The sequence below is a fragment of the Rhinatrema bivittatum genome, chromosome 15 (genome assembly GCF_901001135.1).
Source record: "Rhinatrema bivittatum chromosome 15, aRhiBiv1.1, whole genome shotgun sequence".
NCBI classification, from domain to species: domain Eukaryota; kingdom Metazoa; phylum Chordata; class Amphibia; order Gymnophiona; family Rhinatrematidae; genus Rhinatrema; species Rhinatrema bivittatum.
In genome coordinates this window covers 53090518-53114122 of record NC_042629.1, presented here as the reverse complement: position 1 = coordinate 53114122, position 23605 = coordinate 53090518, and the positions used below count along the sequence as shown (strand labels likewise).

Here is a 23605-nt window from a genome sequence, read left to right as displayed (position 1 = left end):
CATCGTAATAGGTGTCACTGGCCTGATTATAAAGAACTTCCAGGCTCTTCTTGATATGCTGCCTGTGCATGTACATCTTACGACCTTCAAACGAGGCTCTCTTTGGTGCATTGCAAGTATCAAGAAGAGCACTGGCAGTAAATTTGAGAGAGCAAGATCATGTTGAACATACCCTGGTTACAAAGGAGGTTCATTCCTATCAAGCTATGTGCAAAAACAAACTCATCCGGAGTCATTACTCCCATGAGAATATGACCTTGTAGGGAGATCCACGAGAGCTAGTCTGGACAGTATGGAAAGGCAAATTTTATTTTTCCCTATTCTTTTTCATTTTCTGTCCATCTTTCATCCTGCAGTCAGGTCTCCTGTGTCTGAGATACCAGGATGGAGACCCCCACTAAAGCGATGCCTTGAGGCTGGCGGGGCAGGTGTAAGCTCATTTGTGTGTCATTTGCCTAAACCCAGAACTTGGGTCAAGCCGAAGCAGTGCATCCAAGATGTAGACGCCCGAGGCAAAGCAGAACCTGCTCTTCCATTTGGCAGACTAAAGCTCCAATCTCTGAAGCATCCGGCTACTTTGATTATTAGTGGGATCTATAAGTAAAATGAAACATACATAGGGGCCAATGTAATAAGGTGTGCTGAAGCTGTCGCGGGTTTGTGCGTGCCTGTACGTGCATTTTCCTGCGCAAAGCCCTATACAGGGATGTAATAAGGGTTTTGTGCCTGGGAAAAAAGCACGTAAAAGCACTTACAGACCCGTGGTTTTTCCTGCGAGAATGCATTCTAATGGCGTGCAAAGGAGGTAATCATAGGCAATGCAGGGAGCCGCGCTACTGTTAGTGCGGGTTTTTTAATTCGGGTTTTTTACCACCATGGTCGGGGCACGAGTTAAGTGTCAGCACCTACTCGGGAGGCCTATGTCGGCATCTCAGCATCCTGAAAACCACCTAGCTGAGTGCTTATCTCAGCGTCCGAGCAGCCAGCTTAGCTAGGCGCTTTTCTGGGCTTAAGAACGGTCAGCTTAGGTAGGTGCTTCCCTTTTCTTGACGTCCGAGCAGCCAGCTTTGCGACCAGCTCAGCGCCTAGCTTAGCACCCGAGCGGCCAGATGCATGGCCAGAAGAGCGCCTAGCTCAGCGCCTAAGCGGCAACTTTGGTAATTAGCTGGGCGCCTTTCTGGGTGCCCGATCGTATAGATTTTTCTGCCACAAACAGAGTATGAGTGGCCTGATAAGCACCTGCCTGAGCACCAATCTCTGCTTCAGAGTGGCCAGCTTAGCTAAGCGCTTTTCTTGGCGTCCAAACGGCCAGTTTAGGTAGGCGCTTCCCTCGGCGGACAGATTCACGGCTAGAAGAGCGGCAAGGTTGTTAATTAACTCACATCCAAACTGAGCACCTATCTCGCTACTATGCCAGTGTGACTTAGCATGCAAAAATATTTGCCATGTTTTCTGCAGCACAGTTATTTGAAATATTAAAAATACTTTCCTGGGTCATGCTTTCACTTAATAGGGAGACCTGTTCGTTCGCTAGCATTTATGCAAGTATTATCGGTGTGGGTTTTGAGCGCGGATGTGGCCGCTTATTACATAGGTCCTTACTGTGCTTAGGTACGCGCATTTTCCCGTATGTGCGTGGATTTCTGCGCGCAAATCATTTGCATAATCTATGTTTTTTTACATCCCGCGGAAGTAGCAGCTTCATCCGCGCGCAGTGATCAAAACCTGCGCTCATAACTAGTGCCTGTCTTGCCACGGGTCTCGTTCCCTCGGCCCCATGGTGTTACATTTATGGTCTTACCAGTTTAGTGATCGTGGTGAAATATTTTGCAAACCCTCAAATTCTTGATTTGTTCGGCCTTTCTCTTCCCCCTACCCCAAACTCCAGGAAAAAGCTAGCCGCCCGCCTGCAGGAAGCCGAGGAAGCAGTGGAGGCCGCCAATGCGAAGTGCTCCTCCCTGGAAAAGACCAAGCACCGGCTCCAGAGCGAGCTGGAGGACCTGATGGTCGACCTGGAGAGGTCCAACTCCGCTGCCGCCGCACTAGACAAGAAGCAGCGCAACTTTGACAAGATCGTGGCGGACTGGAAGCAGAAGTATGAGGAAGCGCAGGCAGAGCTGGAGGCATCGCTGAAGGAAGCCCGTAGCCTGAGCACCGAGCTCTTTAAACTGAAGAATGCTTATGAGGAGTCTCTCGACAGCCTGGAGACCGTGAAGAGGGAAAATAAGAACCTCCAAGGTGCGGTGGCCCATCGTCTTTACTTTCTTTTCTTCTGTTTTGCTTTCTCCGGGATAACCTGGGTGACGTTTTCATCTATTCTTCATAAAAATAATAACATAATAGGAATTGACATGTACAAGAAAGTGGGAGTGTGCATAGGCATTTGTTTTATTTTGGTTTTTTTTTTCATTTATATTTTTATAAAACAAAAAAAAAAACCCCCAAAACAACAAATGAATGAAATTAAAAAAAAAAAAAAAAGAAACTAAAACCAAAATAAATCCCTCACACACGGGCCCTCCTCCAGTCTTCCCCAGGCCCTCTCCGACTCATTTTGTATGGCAAAAATGTACAACATAGCGGCAGCTTCACGATAGACGCGAGCAGGGATTGTTCCTGCTCCATGAAGAAATTTTCAGCAAGAGTCTCTGAGGGAGAGGAGCTGGAGAGGGCATAGAAGTATTGGTGGAGGAGGGGGCAGGGGAGGGCTTAGCACCAGTGATGATCTTTTTTTTTTATGTAAAACAAATGAAATTTCATTCTTTTTTCTTTTGTTTCAAAAACGAAAAAAAATGGGAAATTTTTGTTACAGATTCCTGATTTGTTTCTGATGAATGCACATCCTCCTTCAAGAAAGACATAAAGGGGCGGATTTTCAGAGCCCTGCTCGCCGAGAAGCCTATTTTACATAGGCCTACCGGCGCGCGCAGAGCCACGGGACTCGCGTAAGTCCCGGGGTTCTCCGAGGGGGGCGTGCCGGGGGCGGGCCCGGTCGTCGCAGCGTTTCGGGGGCGTGTCGGCAGAGTTTTGGGGGCGGGTACGGGGGCGTGGCTACGGCCCGGGGCGGTCCGGGGGCGTGGCCGCGCCCTCCGTACCCGCCCCCAGGTCGCGGCCCGGCGCGCAGGAGGCCCGCTGACGCGCGGGGATTTACGCCTCCCTCTGGGAGGCGTAAATCCCCTGACAAAGGTAAGGGGGGGGCTTAGACAGGGCCGGGTGGGTGGGTTAGGTAGGGGAAGGGAGGGGAAGGGAGGGGAAGGTGAGGGGAGGGCAAAAGGAAGTTCCCTCCGAGGCCGCTCCGATTTCGGAGCGGCCTTGGAGGGAACAGGGGTAGGCTGCGCGGCTCGGCGCGCGCCGGCTATACAAAATCGATAGCCTTGCGCGCGCCGATCCAGGTTTTTAGCAGATACGCGCGGCTCCGCGCGTATCTACTAAAATCCAGCGTACTTTTGTTTGCGCCTGGAGCGCAAACAAAAGTAGGCTATTCGCGCTCCTTTTAAAATCCGCCCCAAAGAGTCTACAGGGCTCAACAGAGCATAGGATCATAAGTTCACTTTCCACAATATGAAAAGAAATCCCATATTAATCTGTGGGATACATTATGCGATTATAATACAGTATTGTCCGTTACACAGGCCTTAATCTACTGAAGCTGTTCTCCTAGGCCCAAATTTATTGTAGCTTCACGGTCTTCCTTGCTGTACTCGGTAACATTCCCTGCATTGTTCTGAGATCTCCTCTGAAAACCTCAAGAAAAGCCCACCTTCATGCATATTTTGTTCAGATTAAGCATTTACCCAGGACTCTGTTCTCACATTTCTCAACAGTGTAGTGTTTAAGTTTAATGCGTGTGTGTGTGGGGGGTGTGGGTGTGGGGGTGTGGGTGAGAGGAATGGGTTCTTACTTGGGCACATACTCATGATACTCTGAGAGTTAGCTAAGCTTGGATGACGTTTTAATGTTAACAGGTGTGCAAAGTGCCCTTCAGAAATAAGACAATGGAAGTCAAAGACTGCCAAATATTGGTGTTGTCTTTTCTTACGTCCATCCTCCAGACTTGGAGCTATTCTGACTGCTGAGAATCAGCACATAGCAGAAACCTGCTCACGCCGACGTTTTTACCAGGAGGAATGTTTGCTATTAATCTGTTGTCGGGAGGGGCATGAGCTGGTTTTATGAAACTAGACCAAATGGCGCCGAGTCTGCCAGTGGAAAAGGTCTCCATAGTCCTTGACCAGAACAAGTAGTGACACGTGCGTAAGGGAAAAAAAAAAGTATCAAGTAAGCCAGCACAGGCGTGGGTTGTAGCGTCTGTCACCCCGGTGGCTTGTTTTATGTGAGGAGTAAGAGAAACCCCTCTGAGAGAACGTACTTGGTGTATGCTCGATGGAGGTGGGACTCCACTGGGTCATGGTTGTGGGGGGTCTTTCTTCCGTTGACTGGATTTGGACGTCATTTTACTTAAGCTTATCTCTGACAATGACACATGTCCACAGACATGATATGACCTCCGACAAGACCCTTGCCCAATCTCCTTTAAGAAAAAACTAAAAACTTGGTTATTCAAGCTTGCTTTTCCAGAACCCTCTTTTTAGCTTAAAGCTTTCTCTCCATCTTTCGCAACACATCTCTGTTCTTTTCTTTCATTTATATGGTTTGGTCTGTTATTTATTAGTTTCTCTCTCATTTATGCCTTTCTTACTCAGGTTCCATTTGAAGAGACCCTCAGACACTCTTTGACTTTTCCTTTTATTTTATTTATTTTATTTTATTCTATTGTATTTTATTTTATTTTTTCCGTTATTCACCACTCTTTTTTCTACATTTCTTCTTAGCTCCTTCTCTCTAACTGATCCTAGTACAAGCACAATTAATTTGGCTCATTCATTTGTTGATTTTTATTACTTGTGTCCTTTATTACTATGTAATTCAATTTTTATTTACCTTGATTACTATGTAATTCAAATTGTTTACTTGTTTATTCATCTCTCTGACCATGTTACTTAAAGTTGCTTAAACGTTCATTGTTCCATGTAATGCCTTCTGGCAAGTTTTTGTTCTTTGTAAACCGGTTTGATTTGCATCTAATGTAGGAAGATCGGTATAAAAAACCCCCAAAAATAAATAAATAAATAAATAAATAAAAATGTTTGAGTGTGTGTGTGTATATATATATATATATATATATATATTTATGCACTGTTGAGCCATATGATTTCCCAGCAGGATGCAGCCCGTTAATGCATTTAGAAGCTGGGCCTGGGGTTTGCGCTTCTCACTTAGGGGGAACAGCGCCTCCTGTGGCTTTCCTGGGCTTGCTGGCAACCCTTTTAAAATGTGCTCTTTATTTTCTTGCCCCTTTCTAGAGGAGATCGCTGACCTGACAGATCAGATCGGCGAAGGAAGCAAGAGCCTGCACGAGCTGGAGAAAATCAAGAAGCAGGTGGAGCAAGAGAAGTGCGAGGTGCAGGTGGCGCTGGAAGAGGCTGAGGTGAGCCCAGCCCCGGAATAAGGAGGGAGCGTGTCCCCCCCCCACCTTTCACAGTCTATCAGGATACCCTGTACCTGGGGTAAATGTGAGCCCTTCACAACCCGTTAAGTCTCAGCCGTTCATGAATAATATTATTTCACAGATAATGGAAATTTGGGGACGGCAGCAATATTTGCATTTCTGTGCCTTAGAGACCTTTTGTATTTTTAAGGTCCAAAGAGGAGCGGTGTGGGGGGGGGGGGGTGTAGGAGGCTTTCACCTTTAGAGATGACCCTGGACTTGTGTTTTTCCTGTCTCAGGGGGCTCTGGAGCACGAAGAGAGCAAGTCGCTTCGTTTTCAACTCGAGCTCTCGCAGATTAAGTCGGACTTTGAACGGAAACTGGCAGAAAAAGATGAAGAAACGGAAAGCATAAAGTATGTACCTGTGAGCCCCGTTCACATGACGCCTGCACGGGGAGGGGAAGACTCCCGCCAGCACGGTCTCTCAGATTAACCACATCGGCTCTTCCTTGGGGAGGCGATCCCCTCTCTCCAATATTATAACTAGTCAGTCACTGGCGGCGGGGGGGGGATAATATAAAGCGCAGGAGCCTTACTGAAGAGGCCCCAATAAAGTAACAAGGGCAATGTTAATAGAAAACTGCTGCAGTCTGCTGCTTTCTGAACGGCTGGGTGGGAGGGGATGAGACTAGAAGGGACACAGCAGAACAGAAAGGAATTGCTGTGCACCCTCGTCCTGTTCCCTCCCCTCCTGTTTCTCTCCACATGCTGCCCGCAGTCTCTCCCCCCCTCCCCCTTCTCTCCTGTGGCAGAGCTGCCCACGTCACTCTGCTCCAGGAGGGAGATTTTAGGCCGGTCTTGGATATCTGACCGGCCCATTCTGATGCAATAATTTCGGTGGGTAGCATTAGGGATTACAAATACCTCACTGCCTTGGGATGTAAGATCAAACCCAGGACTGGCCAAGAAAGGTCTCCCTCCAGGAACTGGGTGGCTTGGGCAGCTCTGCTGTGGGGTGGGGAGGGGGTGAGTATGGAGCAGGCAGGGCAAAGAAGAAAAGAATTGCTCTGCTTCCTTTTCCAGCCCCTCCCTTCCTGTTCTCAGCAGGAACAGAGAGGGAGGGGCTGGAGAAGATTGAGACTGGAGGGCAGGCATTGCCAACTTTTAAAAGATATAACCCCCCTCCCCACACACACACCCACACACCCCTCCTCCTCCTCCTCACTTGCACACTCTCTTCCCCTCCTCCTCTACCACCAATAACTGCCACCCCAACATCCCATCCATATTCCCCAGAGTGCCCCCTCCCCCCCCCAATGCAGTAGTGAAAAGGTTATATCTAAAGCCAGATTCATAGGGAGAGGCATAATCGGTAGAGAAAAGGAAGTGATCAGGCCACTGCACCCAGGGCCTCGGAGAGACCTCTGCTAGAATGTGGTGGGAATGGGGTCTGCATCTGACGTCAGAGGAGAGTCTAGGGTTGCCCACGGTGCCACAGGCACAGGCACATTTTCCCATCCCCACCCAGTCTTAAAAAAAAAAAAAGAGAAACCTTTGGTTAAAGTCAGTGGCTTGAAATGATTTTATACATTGGAAGGGCTGGTGCACGAATGCCAAAGCCTAGCAAGCTGCCAGATATCAAGCAAAGTAGCCCTGAACCATGATGGGTTTGCCCCCCTCCTCCCCTAAGTCCCACCGGCTGTTATGGGACAAGGTGATGGGTGCAGAAGGCTGAAAGTTGGTTGGGGTTCTTCCTAAACCAGGAGGAATCAGCAGCGCATCATCGAGTCCCTGCAGTCAAACCTGGATTCTGAAGCCAAGAGCCGCAATGAGGCCATCCGGCTGAAGAAGAAGATGGAGGGAGACCTGAACGAGATGGAGATCCAGCTGAGCCACGCCACCCGACAGGCCACCGAGGCAACCAAGACTGCGCGCTTCCTTCAGTCCCAGATCAAGGTACCTTACAGTGCCTCAGTCTCTGGCCAGGGATGGTGGGGAGAGGCGGGGGAGGGATTCATGCAATATTGACCACTGAGGAAACTGTTCTTGATCATGCCGCACTAGATCCAGCCGCAGGGCTTGAGGAAGGCTTGGATGATGATCTCTCTTTGCTGCAGGATCTGCAGGTGCAGCTCGATGACGCCCTGCACCTGACCGAGGACCTGAAGGAGCAGGGAGCAGCCACCGAAAGACGCAGCAGCCTCCTGCTATCTGAGCTGGATGAGCTGAGGGCCGCCCTGGACCAATCGGAGCGAGGAAGGAAGCTGGCGGAGCAGGAGCTGCTGGAAGCCACCGAACGCGTGAATCTGCTGCATACCCAGGTGCTGATGGTTAATCGGGAATGTCCTGGCTGGGCTGCCTGAGCAATGAGAAAGATGAACAGGGGAGGATCATTCGCCTGCCACTTGGGCTCGGAGAGGGAGAGGGGGGGGGGGGGGGGTGCCGTCTGGCAGTCAGAGCATTGTCCATTGCAGAATAAGTTCTGGGATGTGAGCTCAGATCTGCCCTTGCTGCTTGTACGCTGTTGGGCAAGTCATCTATCTTCCTATGACCTAGTTGTCTCAACTACGGTATATTTGGTTAACTATAAGGTTGTTCCTTCTCCCCTCTCTCAATTTTGAAAGCTTTCATGCCAGCTTAGTGCCAGGCTCGCCCCCCTGGAAGTGCGCATGTTATTAAATACAATATCCACGCATGTGCGGGCAGCTCAGGACTCGTGCATGCAGGGGGGAGGGATTTTATAAACCAACACACGGCGACACAATCGGGCCTTCCCCATTTCCCTCTCAGCCTGTTCCAATTAAAGAGTGGACTGGGAGGGAACTTCCCTATCCCCATCTAACCTTCCTCCCTTTTCCCTTCTTCTCCCTGACCCCTAAACTAGCCCTATCTATTCCAAATTTTTAAATTTTTTTTTTACCTTACTGCTCCTTCAGAGTAGAAGTAAACTCTGCGTGTCGAATGGTGCTGTCCTGGCCCGCCCCTTTTCTTTGGCCTGGCACTTCGCGTATCGGGGGATTTGCGCAGGGCCGTCCCTTTCGAAAATGCAGCGGGTGTGCGCAGGGCCCGGCCCTGGAGTTTACGCGTGCAGGGTTTTTAAAAATCGGGCTTTTATGCAGGTTGCTTCCTGCACATTCCAGTCCCATTTCCTCTTGTCAGGAAGCACTGAATGAGTGCACATTGCCTCACCAAGGCTGTTTTATTTACCAGGAAATTAAAGGACGTTTAAAAAAAAAAAAATCTCTCTGCCTAAAACCAAAAGATTAAAGGGAATTAATAGTGCACTCCTATTTTGTTAGGTGGCATTTACACAGGTTCTCTTCTTTTAGAACACAAGCTTGATCAATCAGAAGAAGAAACTGGAGAGTGACCTCAATCTGATGCAGAGTGAAGTGGAGGAGTCCATCCAGGAATGCAGGAACGCCGAAGACAAAGCAAAGAAAGCCATCACTGATGTGAGGCTTTGGGCTGTTTGGTTTTTTTTTTCCCTCCAGATCCTTCATCTGTTGCCCTAGACCAGACCTTGTAAGATTTAACCCTCTCCTCCCTAATACGGGATCCTTTGTGTCTGAGAGGACACCTAGGGATAAGAAACAGGTTATCCACAATGGCTGTGCTTGAGGAAGATTTGCATGCACTGCCTCTGGTTGTGGGTATTCTGGAAACCTGACTAGCTTGCGGGGGGGGGGGGGGGGGGGCCTCCAGGATGGGTTTGGGAACCACTGTGCTAGGCTCCTCTCCATGCCCAGCTTCCATCCAGTCCATATTTTTCCTCTCACTTCACTGCAGGCCGCCATGATGGCTGAAGAGCTGAAGAAGGAGCAGGACACCAGCGCTCATCTGGAAAGGATGAAGAAGAACATGGAACAGACCATCAAGGATCTGCAGAAGCGTCTTGACGAAGCTGAGCAAATAGCCCTCAAAGGGGGCAAAAAGCAGATCCAAAAACTGGAGTCTAGGGTAGGTTTGACTTGCCAAGTGGCTCCGCTCCCATCTTACCCCTTATGAAGAAAGCCACTGAGTTTGGTTGAGGGAGGCAACCGGTATTTTGTATTCTTCCATGGAAAATGAAAAACACACAAAAAAGATTTAAAGCAACTTTTTAACTTATAAGATCTAGGTTTCTGGTCGTGGAATCCAGTAACAAAATTTCCTCACAAAAACCTGTTGTGTAGAATAAACAGCATTCGGCGGCCACCTGCAGCAAGGAATGGGAAGTCAGCATAAATCCTGTGCAATTTAGGGCCTGATTCAGTAAGGATTCTCTTCCATTCCGTGGCTCTGGGAAAAGGCCCTCGTCTGCAGTGGCAGGAGAATTTTAACTGCTCAAGTCACCCACAGCCCCTCTGACTCGCTTAAGAATAAGAAACCAGTTTTCTTCTGCAGGTTCGGGAGCTGGAAAGTGAACTGGAAGCCGAGCAGCGCCGCAACACGGAGGCGCAAAAGGGTGTCCGCAAATTTGAGAGGCGCATCAAAGAGCTGTCCTACCAGGTAGAGTGCCAGAGCAGACACAGGTCCCCTGCAGGACGGAACAGGGGGCCATGTTTTCCAAGCTGTTGAGTGCCTAAGCGGGCATGCAGGTTTCTGCACATAAACAGGCAGTTTTTTGGCTAACATCTAAAACACTGTGGGGCAGATTTTAAAAGCCCTGCGCGCCGGCGTGCCTATGTTGCATAGGCCGCCGGCGCGCACAAAGCCCTGGGATGCACGTAAGTCCCGGGACTTTGCTTGGGGGCGAGTCACGGGTGTGTTGGGGACGGCGCGACATTCAGGGGCATTCTGGGGACGGGGCTGTGGGCGTGGTGCCGGCCCAGGGGCGTTCCAGAGGCATGGACGAGGCCTCCGAACCAGCCCCCGGGCCAGGGAATGGCGCGCCGGCAGCCCGCCAAAGTTACGCTTGCCTCGAACAAATCTACGCCCGCGCATAACTTTAAAAATCTACCCCTGTCTGAATGTCCAACTGGCTATCTAGAGAGAATGGTGTCACAAGTGGAACCAAGAAGTGGGGTTACCAGGATAAGGCAAAAGGAATTTTATTTCTCCTTCCCCCAGAATGTAGTGTGGGTTCCTGCTGGGCGGGACAAATGCAGCAGACAAATGCAGCAAACAAACCATGTAAATAATCTGAGATAAATGTATTGTGAAAAAAAAAATATATCTTATATCTATATGTACACCTATGCAAAATATACTGTGCTAAGAACAGTTTTCCCAAACAAGAAATATAAAACCCTAGTGGCTCACTTATGAGAATGAGCCCAAGTAATATACAGAGAAAACAACAGTGATAAGTGCTCTGACATCAGTGGTGAACTGCAAGCATATCCAACTGTATTATCTTCTATAAAATTGGTAATTTAGAATTGGATATGTCAGAGATGCTGTGGATTAACCCAGGGGTACTCAAACAGATCTTACAGGCGCCCCCCCCCCCCATTTGGGTTTTCAGGATATCCCTCATGAATATGCATGAGATTTATTTGTATGCAGTACCTCCTGTTAAGCAAATAAATCTCATGCATATTCAGGAGGGATATCCTGAAAAGCCGGGTTGGGAGGCCTGTAGGACCAGTATGAGCACCCCTGGGTTAAGAGACCCTCTTTGCAAGCTGTCAGTCCTAATCAAGTTAAGGCTGGAGGTTAAAAGCTGCACCCTGTTTTGTGTCAATGGAAAAGATGCTTAGTAGTTAATTCAAAGTCAAATTAGTGAATATTGGTGAGTATTGTGGTACCAGGGCCTCACGAGAGAAAAGTGATAATCCAGCAGTTGTGACGCATATTCCACAGTGGAGTTAGGAAAGAAGTTGTATTTCAGGGTTGCAGAACAAGCTCCAGCCCAAACACACAAGTTTGTTTTTTTTTCCCCATCCCTGTATGATGGACTAAACATGTAGAGAGAATTGTTGGATAATCAGAGGAAGGTTGAACTTGATGGTTATGTGTTCTTCCTTTAACCAAAGCAAATCTGTAGGCCTCAGAGAGAACAGTGGATCCTCCTCACTTTATCCTGTCCTTATCAAAAATGGTCCTTCATATTCCCAGTTTGAGTGATGTGGCATCGCTATGTACTGTGCTTCATTGCTTTTCCCCTTTGGATATTGTGCGTAGGCTGAAGAGGATAAGAAAAACTTGAATCGGATGCAGGATCTAATTGATAAGTTGCAGATGAAAGTCAAGGGTTACAAGCATCAAGCTGAGGAGTCGGTAAGTACAACTACTCTCAATAGCAGTTGAACTGGTTACCTGTAACTGATGACCGCTGGCAGCTGCTGAACACTGATTCAGTTTAATCCGGTCCATTTTGTTAGTAATGGATTACCTGGTGGTTAGCACTAGTCTGAGGATGGGATACAAGTCGATAGCAATCATTCACTTTTAAAGGGATAAACAGGGCTTTATTGGTACTGAGCCAGTGTTTGATATGTTCGTATAAAAATTACTTTATTTTTATTTATGCTTATCAATCACATTTACCATGAACCCTCAATACAACGTACAAAAAGAAAAAGGATAACTAAAATACGTACGTAAAATAAAAACAATAACCTACCCTGGGATTTGCGGGAATCAGTTATTTGAATAGAGTAGGCGTTTCGTTGTGTTGCATGTTAAATTTACAGACATGATTGGTACGTACACAGCCTCATCCTTTCTGCTACTCTTTGCTTCCTGTCCTGAATTTGAGGCACGTGCTTGTAGTTTAGCTGAGCTGCATGATTAACTACATTTTGCTCAAAACACCAATATAGTTTTCATAAAAACTAACAAATAAAACAGTACATACAATAATAAATAAAAAACAAAAAGTAACAAATAATAAAATGGGCAAAAATATTGGAAGAAAACACAATAAGATAAAAAAAAAAACAGTTGGAAATTTAATAGCAAAGGAGAATCCAAGACAAATCAAGCAGCATCCAAATCTTACTGGGATCACAGCCAAAAGGGGCAGCCGCTCAGGAGCATCCATCTCTTTTCCCCACCTTTATTCTGCAGGCCTATTTCAAAGCTGGTTATCCAGGTAAGCTTTCTGCCACCACACACACAGACGCAAAGGCAGGGACTTTGTGTTCTTTGGAAGGGAGACATTCTCAGGATTAGGATTTAGGCAAGATTGGAAAAGAGCAAGAGAGCGTAGTTTCCAAATCGCTGGGATTTGTTTTCCATAGACCTTTAGAAAAGGAAGGTGCAGAAGCTGGCACTTTTCAAAAGAAAAAGCATGTGTATTCTTTGAAAATTAGGGGCAAGGTCCCTGTGTATTCTTGTCCCACCAATTTTCCACCCTGCTTAGCATTTTGAAAATTGCTTGCTGCATGGTTTGCTTGGAGAAAGAATCGGGTGGTGCTTCTACCCCTTCTGCTTTCACAAGAAACCCCTCACATTGTCAATTCAATACCAGTGCCACACTGAGGTCTCCCTGCTACCATCCAAGATGTACCCACAGACCTCCACTGCAGCGGCTGTCCTCAAAAAGGCAGCAAACTCATAGGGTCATTCATCAAAATGCGTTACGGGGTTAAGGCCATAACACATGCGATAATCGTGTTACTGCATGGCGCGAATGCAAATTTATTTTGAAGGGGAGAGTTTTGGGCGGGATTAATTAACATGAGGGGCAATATCACACCATGCGATAAAACCGTGCAATAGCATGCATTATGCTAACGCCGGAAATAACTACACCTTTTTTCCTAGTGTTAAGCTGTGTAATATGCAATTGCATTTTGGCCATTTCTGGGCTTAGGGAGAGGGGAGTAGAGAGAGAAAGAGGTGAAGGGTTGGTGGTGGTTTAGGGGCCAGTTTTACATGCAGAGTGAGATGTACGAACAGCACAGTACACCTCTGTGAAGTACCATTATAGAGTCCATCACGCTAGGGCGAGAGAACATTGTAGAAATCTCATCGTTGTGAGACTTTCCTCACTCCAAATGACTTCAAATCTTCACCGAGGAGTACTGTGCTGTTCGTACATCTCACTCTGCATGTAAAAGTGGCTTCTAAACCACGACCAACACCGCACCTCGAGCTATTAGCTGGCCCTCCTCTAGACATATAAATAGTTGATCACGATGAAGGCCTTATAAATAGACTCTCTCTCTCTCTCTCCCTCCCCCCTAAAAATTCATCCTTACTACTACCCCTGCCGCTGTAATATCCTGAGTCAGTGGTAAGCCGTTTTGCAGAGTAACAGACAGAAGGATGACCTGCCACTGCACCCGCACACAATGCTAGGGGGTATGATGGTTAGGAAAAAAAACAAAAAAATCCACACCTCATGTTGATAAAGACCATGGAAACACTGCTCTCAAAACCCATTCTGCTGCTTTTAATAGGAAGAACAATCCAATCAGTACCTGGCAAAATACAAGAAACTGCAGCACGAACTGGATGATGTTCAGGAAAGGGCAGACATAGCCGAGTCCCAGGTCAACAAACTGAGGACCAAATCCAGAGAGATCGGAGGAAAGGTATGGATGGGGTTCTTTTCCCACACGACCACTTTTTTTTTGTTTTTACTTGATGTATTTAAATCACAGTAACTATCTCCTACATGTAAGAAGAAAATGCATTCACCGCAACTCATCCGAAATGGAAAAATATCCCAGTAACGATCTTGTGCGATACAAGAGCGAAGGCAGACAAAGGCAAGCTAAATCATTACATAGAAGATGATTGCTCATGGCTCAGTTTCAAACTTTTTAATGCAATAATCAGCGACAGTTCAGGAGTGGGATAGAGAGAGGGGGCAGTAAGCAGGGGGCACGTGCTCAGAGTGGGTTGCCCACATGGCTCTGAGCAGTGGACGATGCCCTTGCCCCTGGGTTGGCCTTTTTCTCTAGCTGCATCTTTTAACTTTCTGGCAGAGGGGTGGAGAGTCAGCGGGAGGGGCAGTATGGATAGAACCTGCTGTGGTCAAACTGTCTTCCCCTTCTTATAATGCGCTATGGGGGGAATCTGCAGAAGTGCTCGCCTTATTGCTAAGTCTGCGGGGGCTTTTCTCTGCCGATCTCAGCACCAATTCTCAAAACAGAAGAGGATGCATCTACTTTCCCTTTGAAAATAGCCCCAGGCAGAAGGACCGGCAGAGTTGCAGCTGCTTGTTCTGCAGGTACTTTTGCCTGTAAGATACACGGAGCCTGGAAAATGCAATACTGTGCTTGTTGCATTCCCTGCCTCCCCTCACTGCTCATAACAGGACTCTCATGCAACTGCACAGGCATATTTTGCCCTGCGGTGGGTGGGTCCACGTCCTAAAGGCCTTTCACCTAGAGAAATTACTTTTGAAAATCCCGCTTTAGAATCTTGCTTTCCAATGCCCCTGATATCTTTATCCACTCACCTCGCTTCAACAAAAACTCTTATTTTAGGCACATGAAGAATGACCACACCCAGCTTTCCTGTAGCCGAAGATATAAGGAGCTCCGCCATCCCTTCCCGAACGACACATTTTAATCATTCAGCTACCCAGCCAAAGGTTGAAGCTGATGACTGGTAAACTTAATAAAAGTGGATTTTAAAAAGAGAACTGTCTTTTCTTTGTTAATTTCTGCTAAATTCGTGAAGGTTTTGCAAGCCATAAACACAAAAGCTTTTAGTTTGTTACTGTGCATTCAGTCAATTCAGGCATCTTTCTAGCAGGTAAAATAAAGAGTTTGACAGAGCCTGCCTTCCACCCCCCTGATGTCCTACCTCTCTGGGCAGTATTTATCCCAAGAGAGCTGCCCAACGACCCTTCAACTGGAATCCTTCCAGTTGCCCTCTTTTCCCCAAGCAGGAAGTAGACATGGCCTGGTAGCTAAACAAAACCCCAGCATTCAAAAATTGAGACCACCATTAAAAAAAGGAGTAGCAAAAGAAACCTGATGTTCATTTAATGAGAAGAGTTAATTTGAAAAAGGCTGCCGGATGGAAAAAAAAATGAATAAAAAACCTCCCAGCAATTCACACGCTGTCCTTCCTTAAAAACACGTCCATGCCAGAGACTCTTGCAGAAACAATTAAGCAACAAACATTGTCAGGTCGATGCATTTTGGACACTTATCTATAACACCCAATGCAAAAAAAACAGGGATTAGCGCATCCAAAACATGTCAAATCGAGCAAGCAGCTAATAGCGCTCATCACCATTTCCCCTAGCGCCTCCTTTTTACTGTGGCAGCCAATTTTAATATTAAATCTGGCGCTCGGTTATGAGCGCCGATATTGCCTCGGCCTGTGTGAGCCGAGACCTCCCACTAGCAAACTTTCACTGCCTGCCACTGTTTGGAGTGCAATGGAGACTTTGCTCGTGGTACCCCCTAGGTTTCATGTTTACAGTGCATTCTCCCTATGCACAGGTGCTTGGAAATCTTAAACATGGATTCTGGTTGGAAATTAAAAAAAAAAAAAGGTACTGGAGTCTGTATATAAGGTCAGAAGTTGTTTTGTCCCAATTATAATTTATTGGGCTTCACTACTGCAATCTTTCCAGTGTAGCTTTGGTAAGCGTCAGGCTAATTTGAGCTTTGGCTTCACCGCAGGGTGCCCTGAAATGGAAGATGAGTACTCCGTGCAGGAGGCATGGCCTTATAGATGTGTTTAAAGCAATCCCTACGGAGATGGCGGTATACATGCCCCACAGGTATATAAATAAGTCGAAAGACATTGGTAAAGAATGGAGAAAAATTCTTAAAATTGTGACAGAGCAACGTCTTCCTGCCGCACACGCTTCTGGACAGCTGCCACTATGTAAAACACCACAAACTCCTGCTGGTAACAAAACTAATTTATTTTGTATTTCTTATAAACTTCAAAAACCAATAAATAAAAATTTTGTAAGTGGAAGAAAATAAGAGTGCCGCCTGGATCGAGACTCCCCGAGACAGTTGCCTTTCCCATCCCATTAAAAATCTGGGCCTGCTGGCAACGAGCTTTGTAATGGTCATACGGGAACGTCCCATCTGATCACAACTTCAGTCTCTGCCGTTCTGGGCACATCTTAAGCTTAGTGCAACTCTGGTGTTGGTGTTTACATAGTTCGTTTATTTTTTCCAGTCTTTTCTCTATGTACCATGGCTGTAGTCCACTGGCCTAGGCTATAATTATTAATCTCTTGTCCTTAGGTTTAAATTGAATTTAGGAGCGCCCCCCCCCCCCCTTGCATTGCATCAGGTATAGAACTTAGATTGCAAAAACGCTTTTGGGCTGAAACATTTGAATTTTAAGCATGCTGTCAACTATGACGAGCATCCTCAGAAAAGGCCCAGCTAAAAATAAAAAAAAAAATTCCTTCATCCAGTTTTGATCCTGTGCTCGTCACTTGTTCCTGGTACAACTCTCTTGCAAAATAGAAAAAAAAACCCCAAATCTTGACGATTTTGTTATGCCTTTTCCCCCACTCGGGCCGGCAGGAACGCTCCCTCACTCTTTGTTCTTCGGAACACTGTTCCCCAGTACGAGGACGGAAGTTAATAAGTGGTGGCCATTTCCCCTCAGATAAACATAGTGCAGGTGCCGACTGTCAGAAAGCTACATGTCGGGTTAGTACATGCCAGGGTTCACGGCCCTTCTACCCTGCAATGACAAAATATAAATTAGTAGGTGTAAATGCCAAGGGGAAATAAAGAGAGGTGCTGCTTTACAGTTGAGGACATGATCTCCCTACGGCATGAACACAGCAACTATGTCTGACGTTACTCCTAGGGTAGTCAAAATGGTGCCCGGGTGGCTGCAGGCTCCCACTTTCCCTTTAAGGCTTGCACGCGCGCACACACACAGAGTCACGCAACAGCCTTGTCTACCGCCCAACATAGAAAATAAAATTGCAAGTTTACAATCACAGATGTTATTTGATCCCACCAATTAAGGTAACAAGATCTGGAAAGTCCAACCAGCTTGGCTTTAGTAGACTCTCCCCTAATTCTAAGTATCCCTAATTCTTACAGATGCCATTTCTGGCCCAATCCAGATCTTCTCATTACAATACATTTTAACTTTATCTTTTACAACACTGCATTAACTCCCAGCCCTCCCTCCCAGGACATCATCACATTGACTTTCTAATGGAGGATTTAAGCTGCTTATTTTTCTCATTTTGATAAAGCAAGATCACCAGAAGTAACACATCCTTTATTTACTTACAGTATCAATATTTCTAGGGAAGAAACGTTAAAGCATCGACACTAGCAAGAAATGGAGTAGACTGTGCCGTTTAGGATTCCTTTAATTGCTCGTTTAAAATAAATCAGAACTTAAGTAGGTGAAGCTCCCACCACCGTAAACTGGAAGGCAGTTATGCAGACCCTTGTCAGCACATCATGAAGAAGTATCACTCATACAGGTAAAGCACGATCACCGCTCAAGACAGGTGAATAATAGATTTGAGGAAGACAATTTAAAAAGAAAAAAATAGTGCAAAACCTTTATTTAAAAAAAATAAATAAATACAAGAAATGAAATATACAGGCCTAAAAAAACACAACCAACAGATAAATTGTCTAATATGTCACTAAAGGAATTAAACCTTTTAGAAATAACGAGTACAGATGGAGGGGATGAGGAGTTTAATGAACTTACAGGTGCTTGTTCACGGTGGTGTATTCCACGTGGCTGCCAGTAAAGGAAGACACCTTGTTAAGAACAGAATGAGAACAGAGCTGAGAGGATCTTTTTTTTTTTTTAATTTATTGCTTTTAAACATAATAAAAGATTTCCTAAACAAGTGGCTGCTTGTAAGTACAGTTTAAGGAAATGATTAAATTAAATACATAACATCCAATTTCGGAAATAAAATATTCTGTACTTAAATAATAGTAAAGGAAATATGGGAGAGCTTGGAAATAAAGGAGCGACAAATATCAAGAAATACGAACAAGTTGTTTTAAACATCCTGCACCAAACATTTCTACATTCACACCGGAGCAAACAAGTTTAACGAGGGTTGGAGTGAGTCTCCAAAAATGATCTTAATTGTAATTGTTCCAAGAACACATCTCTCTGCTCCCCAAAAGAAATGCAGCATTTACAGGCTCCTTTTTGAAGAGCTTCCTCCCTCATGGCTAGAAATGATTTTCTTCTCAATTGTGTTTGTTCTACTATATCAGGTGTCTTCTGGCCAAAAAAAAAAATAAAAAAGTTTGATTATTACGGAAATATTGCTTAAAGACATCGTTCTTGTCCATTAAGAAGGCAAACAAAACTAACAGCGGTCTCCGATGAGTGACTCCCATTTCTTGGGAGGACTCCAATAAAGTAGTTAGATCTGGTAAGTCCATGTTTTCTTGACCTGCTGCACTGGGAGACAAAATAGTAGGCCTTGGTAATGACAGGCTTAATTTCTTCGGGTATCTTCAAAACCTGTGAGGCATATAATTTGAATATATCCACAGGTGATATATGTCAAAAAAATACGGGAAAGTTTATAAATCTCAAGTTGTGGGCCCTGAGGCTATTTTCAATCTTTTCCAGTCTCTTTGTTGTTTCACTTTCACTCTGAACTAGATTTAACTGAATTTTCTCCATTGCAGAAAGCTGGTTTTCAGTTTTTTTTTTTCTAGTTTAGCTTTTTGGAGAACCAATTCATTTGCATTAAAATTCACTTGGCTCTTAACATCTCGCACCTCACTCGTTAACCCCAAAATAGCCTTCGCCAGAGACTGAAGTGCTAATCAAATTGAAGAAAGAGTTTTCTCTTCTTTAGGCAGCAGAGAAACTTGTTTGCAAACTTTTTGGTCCTCAACTTCCCTTCCCCCCTCCCCCCCCACTTGCTGCTTCACAGACACCATTTTTCTGTTCCCGGCGCACCAAGCATTACAGTGCAACGCTGTCCCCTTCCTCCCTTACCTCCACTGGGATCTGTGTTCGCTTGCTCCAGAATAGTAAGTCCAAAAGGTGTTTCCATTGGTGCTGCCGCCTCTATCTCCCCTCGGAGATCTCCCGAGGGTTCGGCGACGTCCCTGCTGCCTCAAACTCCCATCATGGCCCGGTGGTGTCGGCCTCATCGGTGATCCAGGGCTTTGTGATATTTCGGTCTGAGATGAAAGCCCTCGCTCCTCGGCTGCCACCTCTGCCACACAGCCTTCCAGCGTTGGTGGGGGAAGGGTTGCAAAAAAAGCTGCCAATCCGGGGTTGAGATGTTTCCGCCGGCGTAGATGAACTTTCTCCACATCGGACCCGGGCTTTCCGTTTAGTATGTGGCATTTTGGAAATGAGAACAAGGAAATAATTCAGAGCTTCTTGCAGCCACGTCTGTCCAGGACGCCATCTTGGATGCTCCTGAGAGAGGATTTCTGACACGCAAGGAGAAAGTTTTAAACTGCAAGAAGTGTTCGCTCTGTATTTTGAGCTCCCGCGCAACACAAACAGGGTCCCATTAACTCCTATCCCATGCTTGGTGCCTTTGCTCACAGACTGTGGGAGCAAATGAAAAATAATATATTTGGAATTCATAGATATTCTTTTTCTTGTATATGCACATATACATTTATACACAAAGGCCAATAATTGAATGCAAATTATTTTTTGTTTCAACACAAATGAAAACCAGCAACTGATGATTACAGTGAAAATGTTGGCACTGTGTATAGAGAGAGTGTCGGTGTTATCAGACACTTGGTTTCTTTAAAACAAAATTAATAGTGATTTTTGGGGACAGACTTGTTTATTTGATGATTAGCAGTATCTTTCCCATACCGACTTTTGATTGGTGGTACTGTGTAGCTAGCCACAGATATTTGCACAAAAAGTGTCTCTGAAGTAGTGAAATCACTGCAGCTTCCTGCATCTGCGTAACCACCACCTGGCAAGTCATGAGCCTTAGAGCAGAACGTTGTGCATTGCACAACCACGATGGTGAATCCCTCTCTTCCAGTGCGAGTGAAAAAAAAAAAAAAAATCAGGCAAGATCTCCAAGGATGCAGAGCAGCACAATTCCTGGGTGCCTTCCGAAACATGGAGGGTCTGTAGGAACAGGGGCCAGAGTGCTGCGAGAGGGCGCAGTTACACTACAGCCCAGCGCCACTCAGCAGGCATGCCAGGGTCTCTCTACACTTTGCAGAAATCAAGGCTGGTGTTCAAGAGAAAGTGGGAGTTTTAATATTAGCTAGGGAATTACCTCATTCAATTTCTATCTTTTTCATGGAGGAGAGTCCATTTTCAGATTTCTCTGCTTAACTCTTTTATATCTCATTATAATAACACTTTCTTAAAAGCCTAAATTCAGGGGAATCACTTTAAGCCGAGGAGCTATAATCTGACCAAGGCTGGGAATGCTTCTCTCAAATTTAAAATGATTCCTGCTAGAAAACGTCAGAGTCAGAAAACATTTTAAAAATTGTTTCCTAGGGTGTCCAGAACAAGAAGCCTGAGGAAGTGACTAGTCTGCTTCAGCAACCCACAGCATTCATCCATGTCAAAAATTACATTTGGCTTACAATATTCAAAAATCATTTCCCTGGGTACGTATCAATCTGCCTGGGTAATGGGTTTATCTGAGACATGCCCACCCTTAAATCAGGATAAAAGTACCCACGGGGGTCTCGCAATGTTAGGAGGCGGCGTTCCCAGGGACAGTAAATGCCTGGCGATCGAACTTCCAAACGGTTGCTGGCAGAAAACGCAGGCGCAAATCTTCCCAGCCAAAGGACGCAGGGCCCCTCCCATTGACAATCTGGACACAGAGCACCATTTCAGAAAGCACCCCCCCTTCACGGGAATTTTCAAAACTGTCTGTCTTTGCTGATGGCCAAGGTAATCTCTGCGTCTGCAATAAAAAAAAAAAAAAAAAAAAAAAAAAAAAAAGAGGGTGGGGGACGACAAGTACTAGGTCTTCTACTTTGAAAATTACTTTGGGTACAAAGTGCCCGGCGTCTGCTTTTTGCACAGGTAGGTGGTTTGCTGGGGGAGAAGCATACATTGCAAAGTGCATGCCCTCTTCTCCCTTCCACCTACCGGTAAAGGCCTCCTCTCAAACCCGTTATAAAGCAAGCACCACTGTCCAGCGTGCTCGGACTTTCATCTGCGCTGAGGGAGGGGATTGTTGGGCGGAAGATTTACGCTAGTAAATAAAACACCCTTTTCCCAGCGTGTAGCCAGATGGACTCAGGACCAATGGGTTTTGTGCTCCCCTGCCAGCAGATGGAAAACTGAGTCAGCTTTCAAAGCTGACGGACACCCTGGATACACCCCTGCGGGGGACCTCAGCCATTCAATATCTCTCTGTCTCTTAGCAGATGTGGATTGCGCCCTCCCTTTCAGGAACACAGTACTCTTTAGAAGAGGAAATTTTACCTTTAAATTGCTCTCTCCTGCGGTGATACCTAAAGGTCCCTCCCCCACTTGAGAATTCCTGAGGCGATTTCAGAGATCCCTCAGAGGTGCGCCTTGGTCTGGTAGCCGGTTCCCGGCATGGACTTTACTGCTGAAGCAGCTGCAAGGCAGCGGGTGCAGGAAGCCAAGCGTGGCAGTGTCGGCCTAGGCCCTCTCCCCCCACAGCAGAGACCGCCTCTGTACTCAGCCAGTAAGCGCTGAGCCTAGGTAAGTAAAGAACGCCTCCGATTCAGAAACGTAGAAGGGCTTCGTTAAGTCTTTCCTCTGGTCTCCTTGCTCAGTGCGCCATACCAACAACATTCCCGATCCCATCAGGGCAAGGGAAGGGGGTTTCCGAGCAGGTTGAATGCCCCCCCCCCGATGGGCTAGGCCCCGCTTCAGACTCAGTGGGCACTCCACATGGCAGGCTGCGGCAGTGCCATCTTATGCACAGTTTGGTGTGGTGCCATTTTCCCCCACTGACTGTTGGTACACGTGGTGCGGGCCAGCCCTTGTTTGCGACTAATGCACATAACTGCACGCATACATTCACGCACAACCGGATATTTATACGTACGTGCTTCAGGGTGGATTTGTACGCGCTCGAGCTCAGGCGCTATCCAGCTGAACACACAAGCTACAGTTAACTATGGCTCCGGCAACAAAGATGCACAAGCAACAGTCCCTTTGTGCTGCCTGCCATATTAGGGCTGCACAGTCTGACCTAGAATCCTTCCTGTGTCAGCACTGCGAGGAAGCCCAGGGAGGGCTGGACTCTCAGAACGTCTCCAAGCCTTGCCCCTCCCGGTCGGAGGACGGGTCAACCACAACCTTAGCTGATGGCACCCCCGCATCTGAGCAATCCCGGGGCTGTGTCCTCCCTGGGAGAGGGCAATTCAGTGGCCCCTACCTCCATTCCGCCTGGGCTAGGTATGGATCCGGCCACCTTTTCTAGGGTGGAATTCTTTCAGGGCCTTCAAATCTTTGTTCAGGTGCAGTCACAGCTGCTGCCCCTGCCTGGTCTGAGCACCAGGCAGGAAAGGCCTTGTCCTCCCAACCCTATCAGCATGCCTCGCCTCACCAAGGGTATCCCTGACAGGGTCCTAGACACCACAGCCGATGGGGAGTTATTTAATGTTTTTTATATACCAATGCAGACTCATTGGAGAAATGGGAAATCCCTCCAGGCCTGGAGCCATACCAGAGGATGCCACGGTTTTTCCACAGAGATGAATTGCCGACCTTGGTCTCCCAGACCCTAAAGACTCTGGGAGTTCCCGGCACGGACCCTATGTTAGAACAAAAGAGGAATCCCATCTTGATGTCTCTACAGAAAGCCTCTTGCTATTTCCCAATGCTGGAAGCCATCCAGGAGTTGATTGACCTGGAGTGGGATGCCCCAGAAGCCAGTTTTAAAGGTGGTCAGGCCTTGGACCCTCTGGACCCAGCGGCCAAAGAACACCTGCGTTTCCCAAAAGTGGACGCACTAATCTGTGCTGTCTCAAAGTGAACAACTATCCCAGTAGAGGGAGGAGCGGCCTTGAAGGATGCACACAATAGGCGGTTGGAATCCATCCTTAAGCAGGCCTTTGATGCGACAGCTATGATACTGCAGATCGCTTCCTGCTGTGCCCTGGTGGCTCGTTTGTGCCTGCTTCTCGAGAGAGAGGCAGATAGCTCAGGGGCACATCCCAGAGAGACTATGGAGCCCGCTGAGGCCTTCTTAGCAGATGCAAGCTCTGACCTAGTGCGTACCTCGGCTAGGAGAGTAGCTTCAGTGATGGCGGCCAGAAGACAGCAATAGCTGCAAAATTGGTCAGTGGACGCGACCT

At 46.7% G+C, this 23605-nt stretch overlaps 2 protein-coding genes across 6 annotated transcripts in view; one reads left to right on the top strand and one right to left on the bottom strand.

Moving 5' to 3' along the window:
* The window catches only part of MYH15 (myosin heavy chain 15), a 104598-nt gene that overhangs the window by 45710 nt on the left and 35283 nt on the right, over nt 1–23605 (top strand). Inside the window, exons 33-44 of one of the 4 annotated variants that reach the window (XR_003852847.1) lie at nt 1889–2238; nt 5364–5488; nt 5788–5903; nt 7253–7445; nt 7607–7810; nt 8819–8944; nt 9279–9449; nt 9876–9980; nt 11598–11693; nt 13823–13957; nt 14858–14981; nt 16010–16110. Coding sequence is in view for 1 of the 4 variants with exons in the window: in XM_029578470.1 (XP_029434330.1) it covers nt 1889–2238; nt 5364–5488; nt 5788–5903; nt 7253–7445; nt 7607–7810; nt 8819–8944; nt 9279–9449; nt 9876–9980; nt 11598–11693; nt 13823–13957; nt 14858–14872 (1636 nt within the window). In the remaining 3 variants the exon portion in view is untranslated. Of the gene's footprint in view, nt 1–1888; nt 2239–5363; nt 5489–5787; nt 5904–7252; nt 7446–7606; nt 7811–8818; nt 8945–9278; nt 9450–9875; nt 9981–11597; nt 11694–13822; nt 13958–14857; nt 15013–16009; nt 16390–23605 lie in introns of those variants that run through there. The other 3 variants (XR_003852846.1, XR_003852845.1, XM_029578470.1) reach the window with 3 other exon arrangements.
* Nucleotides 16237–23605, bottom strand: part of HHLA2 (HERV-H LTR-associating 2) — a 65869-nt gene continuing 58500 nt past the window's right edge. Inside the window, exons 8-9 of one of the 2 annotated variants that reach the window (XM_029578473.1) lie at nt 18045–18097; nt 16237–17042 (exon numbers count right to left, since the gene is read on the bottom strand). In XM_029578473.1, coding sequence (XP_029434333.1) covers nt 17010–17042; nt 18045–18097 — 86 coding nt within the window. In that variant the 3' untranslated portion in view covers nt 16237–17009. The remainder of the gene's footprint in view (nt 17043–18044; nt 18098–23605) is intronic. The other variant, XM_029578474.1, reaches the window with a different exon arrangement.